This window comes from Anabrus simplex, chromosome 1 (assembly GCF_040414725.1).
Source record: "Anabrus simplex isolate iqAnaSimp1 chromosome 1, ASM4041472v1, whole genome shotgun sequence".
NCBI lineage: Eukaryota > Metazoa > Arthropoda > Insecta > Orthoptera > Tettigoniidae > Anabrus > Anabrus simplex.
This window is the reverse complement of record NC_090265.1, coordinates 1,038,414,150-1,038,426,075: the sequence shown is the minus strand read 5'-3', so window position 1 is coordinate 1,038,426,075 and position 11,926 is coordinate 1,038,414,150. Positions and strand designations below refer to the sequence as shown.

The following is an 11,926-nucleotide window of genomic DNA, read 5'->3' as shown; positions in this document are numbered from 1 at the left end:
ATGCAGTTGCAGCTCTTATATTGTCTTTATAGTGTGTGATGGTTGTTCCCATAAACTACATTTTTTAACATTCCCCACAAATAAAAATCACATGCCGTTAAATCTGGGGTACGAGGGGCCACAGATTTTTTGCTTATGATCCTCATACCAAACACACTCCAGTAAGGAGATAACAACCTTTATGTCTATTTTTATTGTTTACTGAACCTGTACGTTTGAATCTCTTGGCCAGTTATTTTATTGTCCGATTGATAAGAATGGCTCTCCCAGGAAATTTCGCTCAAAACTTTTGTCTTGTCCTAGCGCACGATTTTCGGTACTTAATGTAAGTATTGTGCAGATACACACGTTCATGTAACGAATATTTCACATACATTACAGCACTATACACAATCACAATAAAACACTATACAATACGACATACAGTACGCAGTAGCTTCATTGAACAGCCTACTATCTCGGAGCTCACCTCTCACCAACTGCAGGAAGTGCCGGAAACCACGCGCGCCAGCGGCCGGTCATTGGTGGCCAAGGTCAAGTGAGAAAGTCCTTACCAAGCATAAATAAAGACCATGTATGTGTTTTTGTTGTTAAGAATGTCCGCCAGCATAATGGTGAGCATAATTAGCTGTCATTCTCTGGAGCCTAAGTTTGATTCCCAGTACCGTATTGCCAGAAATTTACGAATGGCAGGAAGGTAGATATACGGTAAAAATGGTACATGTAACTCCCTTACACTGGGAGTCTAAAAAGACCTGCACAATCTTGGGATTAGGAAATGATTTACTTTAGTTAAGAAATATTCATGGTTGTTGCTATTAATATACCAGACAAGATCATTAACAAAGTGATTGTTTAATAACTCGTAAATCAGGGCAATGCACATTTTTTTTGGAGAGAAGCAGATTTAAAACATGTTTAAAACAATCCAACTATAATGATTGTTTTATGCGCCAACGTACCTCACAAATAAAAAAATAATAATAATATGCCCTCACTTGATTTTCGGAGACACCAAACAAATCATACTAAGTGTTAATAAAATAATGGAGACAACGATCATATGAAATCAAACATTATGATATTAAAACGCATTACCGTCACACCAGTAGATTTCCATAAATGTGGTAAACTTTCCTGTCATTTGTTTTTAATCTTCCCGCTTGATAGCATACCTAACCTTAAAAAGTGTGGTCTCTCTTATCAAGTTTACAGCTGTTTAGGTATATCCTGATGTAGTAAATGTGGAGAACAAGCATGAAATATACTTAAAAGTAAGGGTTTGGCTTTCAACAGCCGCAGGCTTCCAGTCACTATATATTACATTCGGATGTACAACTCGTAACATATGCTAGTTATTAGCTGGTGGTTTGTCATGCATTCTATAGCACGACTTTATTTGGAAAGTGGTTTCTGCTACACATACATCAACTGGGAATATCAGAAACAATTTGGGAATAGATTCTCACTCTTCGGAATCTATAATCAGGAATGAAACTATTTTTAAAAGTTAAAAATGGACGGGACTTCGAATGCTCTCGATGCGTGGCTGATGAGATGGTAGTGAATATTACATCATTTGGAATGACAACATGCCAGTAGCAGGGAAGTTGGTGGCACAAGACGATAATTCAAATGAAAGCAGTGTTTAGGTTTACTCTGTGGTAGGCCTATTGCTCATCTGACACACAAAAGACTGGCCATTAAGTTTTTTCTATAAATATTGCATAATATTAAGATACCCTTATCCTTTTTCTGTATGAGGTCGAGTACAAAGTGAGACGAATCTTCAGAGCAAGTTTTTACAACCGTATGCCTTTCCTGGTGTAAACCTAATCAGAGGAATTAATGAGATGAAACGAGTGACGTGATATGATAACTAAAACTGACTATTATTTTATATGTAGGTCTACAAGTCATGTTCACCATTTGTCTTTTTACATTTAGAAGTACTGCCTTACAACGAAAATAGCCAGTGTACTGTAACTCAAGTACATTCATAAGTTTGTTAAAGAACAGTGTGGAATATTTACATGTATAATTTATAGCCTAGAAGCCATGTGTTTACTGCACAAAATTTGAGGTTATCGCGTATTGGACCCCCCTTACATTTTTTGCTGTAAATGTGGGGGGAAAAGGGGTCTAATATGAGAGTAAATAGGTATACTTACAATACGAATTCAATATGAGGTCTTATTCTGAATTTTGGTATTTAGCCCCAATATCATCAACATCATCTCAATAAACAATATATTTCATTCCACACAATAATTTACCTGCTACAGAACATCATCTTTAAAAAAAAGTATCTGATTTATAAAAATGTTTCATCACACAGCTGCTATAAGTATGTTGGTAGGTTTATTTAAGCTTGCAGGTTATACTACAAAATTGGTGTAAAAAATGAACTAAATACCCAAATAAAACACTGAAAGGACAGAGATTCGAGAATCTTTTGTGTTTTGAGCACATTGTTTCATATAAAATAATGATATATTCCAGTGTTCTTAAAAATTGAACTAATGTTTGGCAGTGTGTGTGGCAGTGGTCTATAGCACTATGAGTGTTACAGTGAATGGTTAAGAGAAGCTCCAGTAGATACAGGTGAGTATGGAGGAGACAGTATTCCACCGAGTGTGATTTCACCAGATGTATTTCTGTTTATTGGTACTCCCGGTTTCACAGCTGAAATGAACGCGTTGGTAGATGTGGCAACAGATGGTAGCATTTCACCAGAATCTCCTATTTTTGCTACAAAGCTGATATGATTTCCATCAGAAAGACTTGATCTTGATGTTACAGTTCTTAAGGGAGGAGTGGCAGACTCTGTAACCAGCATGCTGTTAGAATCTTCTCCTGTAGATACACCTTCATCTGATAAGGTTGATGATGATAAAGTTTCACCAACTGATGTACTTAAATATTCCCCCAATGGTATTTCAAAGCATCTCTGCGTAGAAACTATTTCATCTGACACATCAACTGACAAGCCCACTGGTAAAGCAGAGTCCTCTCCGTTTGGAACCTCTAAATAACCAGAAACAGGAACATTCTTATCGGATACGTTCAACAACACAGAGGCTGGTATTTCAATATAATCACCCACAGGCACTGGATTTGGTAACACTGATGCAGCAGGACTTGAGGACTTAGTTTCTGAGGAAATGTTACTATTTGAGTCCTCCTGAGTAGATATTTCGACATAACCTCCAACAGGAATAGCCTCCTCAGACACATCGAGCAACACAGGGGCAGGCATTTCAAGATACTTACCAGATGGCATAGCAGCTTCTGGCACATTACATTGCAGTGATGAGATGGATCCAGACTCTGTAGGTGTATCAGCAACAAAAGAATTGCTAGAATCTTCTTCTGGAATTTCAACAAAACTACCCACAGTCAAAGCCTCATCTGGTGCACTAAACAGTACTGATGCTGGAGATGAGACTGAACTCTCCATATGAAGAACATCAGGTTTTGTATTGCCTGATGATTCTTTAACACTTGATGTTGCCATAAGTTCTTTTGGCAATTCACATTCTGATGTTACGAGTGAAGTACAATCAGAGAAGCTATCTTTCAGTATAGCTTTTCTTACAAATTTACCAGATATTTCATTCTGTGCTGGAATGTTAACGGTCATAATTTCATTTGAACTAAGAGGAAATTCCATGTGAGGGAATCTTCTTGGCCCAGTTTCTTGATTTCTTTCCCCACTTGATACACTGGAAAATGAAATGTCCACAGGAGTATTATCACTCCTTAATGTGGAGTCTGAGGACAGTACACACTCTTTTGAATCAAAATCTGTATTCTTTGTGGGTGAGAATTTGTCACATCTTACAGAATGTGAAGCAGTCACAACACTATCGTCCACCACTGGAAATTCTTTGTTCAAAGTAATGTCTGAATTATGTTCAAAAATACAAGGACCTATATTTGAGGCAGTACTAGAACCTCCATTCAGAACAACCTCAAATTGTGAATTATCTGTCAATACTACTTCATTTGAACAGTTAGACAATCTGGGTTCCAACAGTACAGAACTACCTGATTTGTTCACTGAAATCTGTTCTGTGTTCTCAACTGTGGTCATGTCTGAATGATCAGCAGACAAGAAATTTGCTTGCATTGCCATGTTTGTGCTACTTGATGAACACTGACCACCATCTTGCTTACAGCTATCTGATAAGTTCATGTTTCTGAAGCACACAGGGGAATTTTTGTATGATTCTGACAATAATGAAGCTCTGCCTTCTTGTGTAATCATATGTCCAGATGCCATAGATGTGGCAGCTATACTACAAACTGACATTGAACTGCTAGCTGCTACACTACAAGGCAGAGTTCTATTAGAAGCACCATTTTCCAGAGGTAATTTATTTGAGGGAGTTAATATTTTTCTCTCACTGTTCAATCCTATATCTTCAGTAAATCCATTGAAAAGATCCCGCAACTGTCCGATAGTTACACAATCTTCACTCCAGTCCTCCACACTTGACTGAACTGCCTCATGAATGCGTTCTTCAATAGTACCTCGTACCAAGAACCTGTGCACCACTGTCTTCCTGTAAAGAATTAAAATAAAATGCCCGAATTACACATTTATATAGAAAGAGAATCAGTTTACAAGAATTATTTGTAGTGGTAAACATGAGCTAAGAAGCAAAACAGACATTCATTCTAATTGTGATGTCATATCCTAAAATTCCATGACTGATTACATGTCAGTCTTGTGAGCTTCTGAATCTCCAGGCAGCTAATTTCAAAATACATTTTCTTCATAAAATAAGAGAAAGGATTGTTTGGCAATTATAAAAATATATTTTCTTCAACAAAGAGCATGCTTCAAATGTTTGCCTAACACACACAGAAACTAAAGTATACAATACAAGATTTTATCAGCCAAGCAGTGAAGAGGATACAGAGGTACTAAACGACAAAATTATTTAACGGGACTCATACACTGCGAGATGTCAAAATTTCTGTTTTCTCTTTTTTGCACTGATATGAAAGACCATACCTTTCTTAGTACACCAGTTAAGTTTCAGAGCTTAATTCGGCATTTCGGCAGAGATATAGTGCATTACGTGAGACTATGTGCACATCTGCAGATACAAAGTGTTGAACTTTCAAAGCTATTCCCTAAAGTTCATTGTTTGGAGGGAAAATGCAATATCTCTGGAACTATTTGAGAAAACTGCATGAAACTTGGTATACAGTACAGGAGGTGTGCAAATTATTATCGTAAAACACTTTCATCTACTGTTTCTTCTCACTAGTAACTCTTAAGCACAATTTCTTGGTTGACAAATTAGTCATGACACATAATATGTATGCAGGGATACTATGCAGCAAATAATTTACTTATTATAACAATATTGGGTGCAAATGGTGGCAACATGGACTTGAACTGCAATTATTGACCTTCATCTGTTGAGCTTCCATGTTACAATGTGTTGCTTACATAAAGTTTGTGAAGGTATGTGATCTTTTATTGTTGAGTTTGAGTTGAGGTATGTATAATGTGATGTTATTTGGTTATGTTAGACTGTTTTGTTATAGTTAATGGTATTTCTTTTGCAGGAATTTTACTTTAAACTTGGATTCTTTGAAGTGAAGGAAATTTATAGGTTATGGGGCATAAGAAGGACCTCTCACCAAGAAAAAAATAGGTATTGCAAGGACCTTACTGCAAGAGGGGTGTTATACACAGCAGCAGATAGATGAAAGACTCTGTATTTCTCAACAGGCTGTAATATCAAGAAAAGTGATGATGGTGGTTGTGTATACCAGCAAAGTCGTGTTGGGAAATGTGGCAGAAAGCCAAAACTAACACCAAGATCCAAAAGGAAACTCAAGAATCTTGCAATATCTAACTGGAAAGCAACTAGAAGGGATATCTCTGTGAAGATGGAAGAGTGTGGAGTACAGATATCTCCTTCAACAGTCAGAAGACAACTTTGCCTTTCAGGTTTAAAGGCAAGGAGACCAAGAAGAAAAGCCAAGATCACCCCAACAATAGCAGCTAAGAAACTTCAGTGGGCAAATTCCTTAAAAGATTGGAGTGTTGAAGACTGGAAGAAGGTAGGAATATTATTTTATACAATTCTTGAGCAATTTCTGTTACCGTACGGTTTTCCAACATTACATTGCGGTAATGCCTCTTTTTTACAATGAAGTGGAAAAAAATCATCCAGATTAACAGTTCCAACACACAATTTATTACAACGTAGTCATGTGTAAATGTATGGCCTAAATACTTTTCTTCAGGTGTGCTTCAGTGATGAATCTGTCTTCTGTGTCGCTGAAGAATCCGCTCAGTATGTCAGCAGGAGGAAAAACGAGGAATTCCACCAGGAGTGCGTCCAACAAACGGTGGAACACCTAACATCCGTAATGGTGTGGAGTGTATTTTCTTGGCATGGAATTGGACGGTTGTACATTGTGGAGGGTACAATGAGGCATGAATAGTATCTAAAAGTGTTGGATCAAAGACTACTACCTCAAATGAAGGACTGGTATGACTCAAATGAGTGCATTTTCATGCAAGATGGTGCACCATGCCATAAAGCAAAGAAAGTGATATCCTTTCTACAAGAAAATGGTGTTAAAATGCTTGACTGGCCTGGCAACAGCCCTGATATGAATTCATTGGAAAATTGGTGGGCTATAGTGAAAAAGAAAATTAAAAAGGAAACCATTACCACTAAAGCACATTTGGTCGAGACACTCACAAAAATATGGCATCGAGATTAAACTATCAAAGAACAGTGCAAGACATTGATAGAAAGCATGCCAGATAGAGTGAAAACACTCATAAAGGTCAAAGGCATGCATACCAAGTGTTGAAGTGAGATTGTGATTCACTTTGTAACTTTTATGTCACTTCAAAACTGAAATAAAATATATTTTTGTCTTTACCATAATAATTTGCACACCTCTGTAAATATCCCTATTAATGATCTCTACAGGATGAAGCATGTTCATGAAGTTATATTTTGAAATAACTAAGATATACTTGGAAAATAAACAAAAAACTGTTAAAATTTTGAGAGACAATTTAAAACTTTTAAAAAAAAATTCCATTATAACAGTCTTTTAGATTTAAACATCTTCAATCAATCAATCAATCAATCAATCAATCAATCAATCAATCAATCAATCAATCAATCAATCAATCAATCAATCAATCAATCAATCAATCAATCAATCAATCAATCAATCAATGCAGATCAGTATTTTTTGTTACATCATGATTTTTGTGATTTTTAAAGTTAAAAAATTCATGAATATCTTTTTTTAAATAACTCATGTAATAATTAATATGCTGTTCCCATTCATATACAAAATGAAATCTCTATGTGTCTACTACAGGAATGTCAGTTTTCTTAATTCTATGTTGCATATTAGTGAAGCTATAATAAGGTGCATGAGCCCCCTTCAAAAATGAACAAAAAGCAGTCACCTTTACAATGTCATCCTGAGGCGTTATAAAGCCAAGTAATTATTCCCAATTACATGAATGGACTACTGGGTGAGCTGGCCATGCAGTTAGGGGTGCACAGCTGTAAGCTTGCATCCAGGAGATAGTGGGTTCGAACCCCACTGTCGGCAGCCCTGAAGATGGTTTTCCGTGGTTTCCCATTTTCACACCAGGCAAATGCTGGGGCTATACCATAATTAAGGCCATGGTCGCTTCCTTCCCACTCATAGCCCTTTCCTATCCCATGTCACCATAAGACCTATCTGTGTCAGTGCAACATTAAAACAAAAACTTGGACTTGTTAATCCTGTCACGCAATATTATTATGCTGACAGTGATTATTTATGCATATCTTATATGACCCACCAACCACCATGAATAGTATTTGTCGAAATTTATTGTGGAACAGTGGCGCGAAGTAAGACTTGGCAACATTGTACACTAATCTCTCTGATGAGGAGTCAAGCTTGAGGTCTCGGTGAGAGAAGACGTGTTGTGTAAGAGAGAGCGACTCAACATGGCTGCTATGTCTGATGGTTATGAGAGTCAACGAGCAATCATGGATAGGATCACCTTTATATGAACTATGCTATACAAAAGTGTCATTATCTTATTTTGTAAGTGTGGGTAATTGACTTGTTAGTACTCATAGCAATGTATCCTCCAAATGCTGGGATATCCAAAAGCAGAGCTTTAGGTCCAGAAGCCAATGTTGTTGCTTTCTTAGCACCACCCGGGTATCACGTGTAGGGTACTTTAGGGTTAAATCTATGGACGTGAAGCAACTATGAGAATGACTCAACCAAAAAATAGCTCTTTTCAGAGCTCTACAAGTGTAAACTTTGATCACACTCTACAAATTCTCCATCTTAACAACGAAGTGACTATCTAATGAAAATTCTGACAAACTACGAGGTGGCGGTAGTATTGCTGCACGAGACTTACTGTGAGGATCAACACCAGTTTGACATAAGGTGCACAAGGATTTACTCTACTTAATGCCACATTCCATAAAAGATATGGCACTGCAACATATGGAAAAAACAACATTGAAAAGGTTGAAATAATAAACACAAACACCGAAAATAACATGTTTGCCTCCAAAGTGAAGATTGCTAATCTAGAAATCTGAAACCTCTACAAACCATCCTGTCAGCCAGGACCTTGAATGAGACCATACAAAATATCCAGCATCCAGCAGTTATCCTCAGTGATGTCAACAGCATGAACACCAACTGGGGTTACAAATCTACTAACAGAGATAGTCAACATATATCAGAATGGGCACATGTTGAAGACCTTTTTCTCATGTATGATGCCAAAGAAAGAGGTACCTTCCATTCTAGTAGGCGGGATAAGAACTATAACCCTGACCTGTATTTTGTTTCAAAAGATTTACATGGAAGGCCCCTTCAATGCAACAAGAAAGTTCTAAGTAATTTTCCACAAAGTCAGCACAGACCAGTACTTGCCAAAGTCAGCCTAGAGTTTCCTGTCATAAGATCAGTCCCACTGCCATGATGGAACTTTGTCAAAGCCAACCGACATAATACACAAGTGAAATGGAGCACAACATACAGTGGATACCATCTAAAATAGAAAACTATGAGCGCTTTGTAAGACTAACATGTGCCATAACAACAAATCATATCCCAAGAGGATACAGGGATCTGTGAACAGTGATACAAATTCTCCTTGTATATTGAATTTTGGGAACACTAAGTTGAACCCAGGACTTCAAGTTCCTATCAGTTATCTTAATAACCATTATGCAGTGATTCAAGAAAGGCTGTTACACTTTTATTTAATCTGTAACTTAGTATTGTAAGAAGTGATTTTTCCTCACGTTAATTCATTCACAATTTTAGCCATATTTTCATTTGTATTGTGCATTGCTTTGTATTTATTTTATACATGTCAATGTCTATTTTTCTTAGTTTTTTGGCTGAAGATGATGCAGAAAAAGTGCTGAAACTAGTTCCATTTATTAATTAAAATGTTGTAATTTAAATATTATAGCAATGTTTTGTACTGAATAGGTGGACCCATTAGTTTGTTCCCTTTCTATTCTCGATTCAATACGGATACACAATGAAGTTCTTAAATCTGAATAGATGGAATATATCCAGAATTTCTAATACATTTTGGGCCACATACAATACATACAATTAAATGGCTTGTCATATTTTACAGCAACATAGTACGCGATGGAAGACACCCATCTATACTGAAAAGAACCAAAATATTAGCAACAATCAAGCCAGGGAAAAGAGGATGCAGTCCAGAAGATTACAGACCAATCGCCCTCCTGAGTGTATGTCACAAACTGCTGGAGAGAATCCTTTACAACAGAATCTCACTCAAGATATTTTACAGCACATACCAACAGAATAAGCTGGCTTTAGACCAAACTGCAGTTGCTCCGACTAGGTGATGGCTCTTACCACCCACAATGAGAAAGGATTTCAAGAATGGAAGAAGTCCGTTGCTGTGTTTGTGGACCTAACATCAGTATATGACACTGTTTGACGTAAGGCAATGATTGGAATATTAACAATAAGTTAATTTATTAATTTGACCACCTAATCAATACAATAAAAATAAATAAATAAACTCATTGTTAATATTCCAATCAAATATCAACAATACGGATCAAAAAATTATATTTATCACATGTAAGGCAATGATCCTGAAATTCCTGAAAATAACTCCTTGCAAGTCCCTCGCCACACTACTGAACAACATCCCTATACAACAGAATGTTTAAAGTGCAACAAAATGGTAATATAAGTAGGTCTTATAGACCAAACAAGGCTCAGTCCTTGCCCTGTTGCTCTTACATGGCAGACCTACCTTCCACAAATGCTAGAAAGTTTAATTATGCTGACGACCTTGCTATAACTGTACAGTCCCGTGATTTTAGAACAGCTGAAGTTACCCTTACAGATGATCTCCTCAAACTTAACCCATAGAGAGCCAGACAACGTTTTGTATATATGCGTAAAGTGCCAACCACAATATATATATTTGTTTTTTGGATAGCGCGCTTTTCTATACGAGTTAGTACAAGTTGGGCCGTCAGATGGCAACATCTTATGTGTCAAGTCCATAGAGAATGGTCATTAGATTTTAACTATGCCACTAGATAGTGTGTAAATTCATTTGTTATCATGCAGTGAATTTCTAAAGTCCATGTTCATCTATGAGGTATGATCTCCATGCCGCGTGAGTAAAATGGCAACTAGTGGGACAAGTGAATTTTTTAATGAAGACAAACTAGCTGTATACCTTAATAATTTAAATGAAGAAGAGGATGATGAAGTCTTGAATGAGGAATTCATTCCTCCAACAAGTGAGGAAGAGGAAAGTGAAGGCGCTGTTGGAAGTGATAACAGCGATTTTGCTGTAAACACCTGACCACATGCTTGTTGTCCGAATGAAAACTGTGAAAGTGGTAATGATCGTCTGAGTGACAGTACTGATGATGATGATGACGGCTGTAACAACATCCAACAACAATTTCTTGTTTTCTATGAAATTCAGTTAGGTCAAGATGCAAAATACCAACTCTCACCTGGTTATTATGAGATTCCTAGGCCTAATCCTGGACCTGCTTTCAACCTACCTAGAAGAATCTGGACATCATTAAATCGAATAAGAACCCGAGACACGCCCCTTGATCAGACACAAAACTTATAGCATATTTTTATTTGTTTTTCACGGCTCAATTATGGAACCTCATAACTACAGAGACAAACAGATATGTTAATCAGTTTTTGAGAAGTCACCATATGCCAGAGCACAGCAGTGGCACCCAGTTGCATTGACTGAAATGAAGGCTTCCCATTGCTGTTTTGTTGGAAACGTGTATAATTTAAGGCCAAACATATTTTCTTTTTGGGTCCAAAACCTCCCGTTATATTCCATGGTTTGGAAATATGGTCTAAAGAAAAAGATTCCAATTGATCTTGGGATTCTTTCATCTTGTGGGTGTATCCTTTGCCTGCATTCCCCACCTACAGGGGGTGCTACTAAAGTTTAATCCTCATCCAAAATATCTAGGCTTTGTATTGGATCGATCATTACCTACAAAGAATATTTCAACAGAACATCTGCAAAGGTCAAAACCCGTAACAACATCCTACACAAACTCTCAGGAACAGGCTGGGGTACAATTGCATCTACCTTGCTTTAGTTTACCCAGCAGCTGAATATCACAGACCAGTATGGCTTAATAGTGCTCACACAAAGAAAATTGACACTCAGCTGAATGACACAATGAGGACTATATCAGGGACCATCCAGTCTACACCTTTGGAATGACTACCAGTACTTTCTAACATCCCTCCCCCTTATCTTAGAAGACAAATGGCACTGAAAAAAGAACGGCTTAAATGCCGTGAAAATTCTCTCTTGCCAATACATCAGCACTGCTCACAT

At 37.2% G+C, this 11,926-nt stretch overlaps 1 protein-coding gene across 1 annotated transcript in view; it reads right to left on the bottom strand.

The window, feature by feature from the left end:
* Window positions 1-2,236: 2,236 nt before the first annotated feature.
* The window catches only part of LOC136857933 (E3 ubiquitin-protein ligase SHPRH), a 396,601-nt gene continuing 386,911 nt past the window's right edge, over window positions 2,237-11,926 (bottom strand). The window contains exon 22 of the mRNA XM_067137032.2: window positions 2,237-4,568. Coding sequence (XP_066993133.2) covers window positions 2,567-4,568 — 2,002 coding nt within the window. The 3' untranslated portion in view covers window positions 2,237-2,566. The remainder of the gene's footprint in view (window positions 4,569-11,926) is intronic.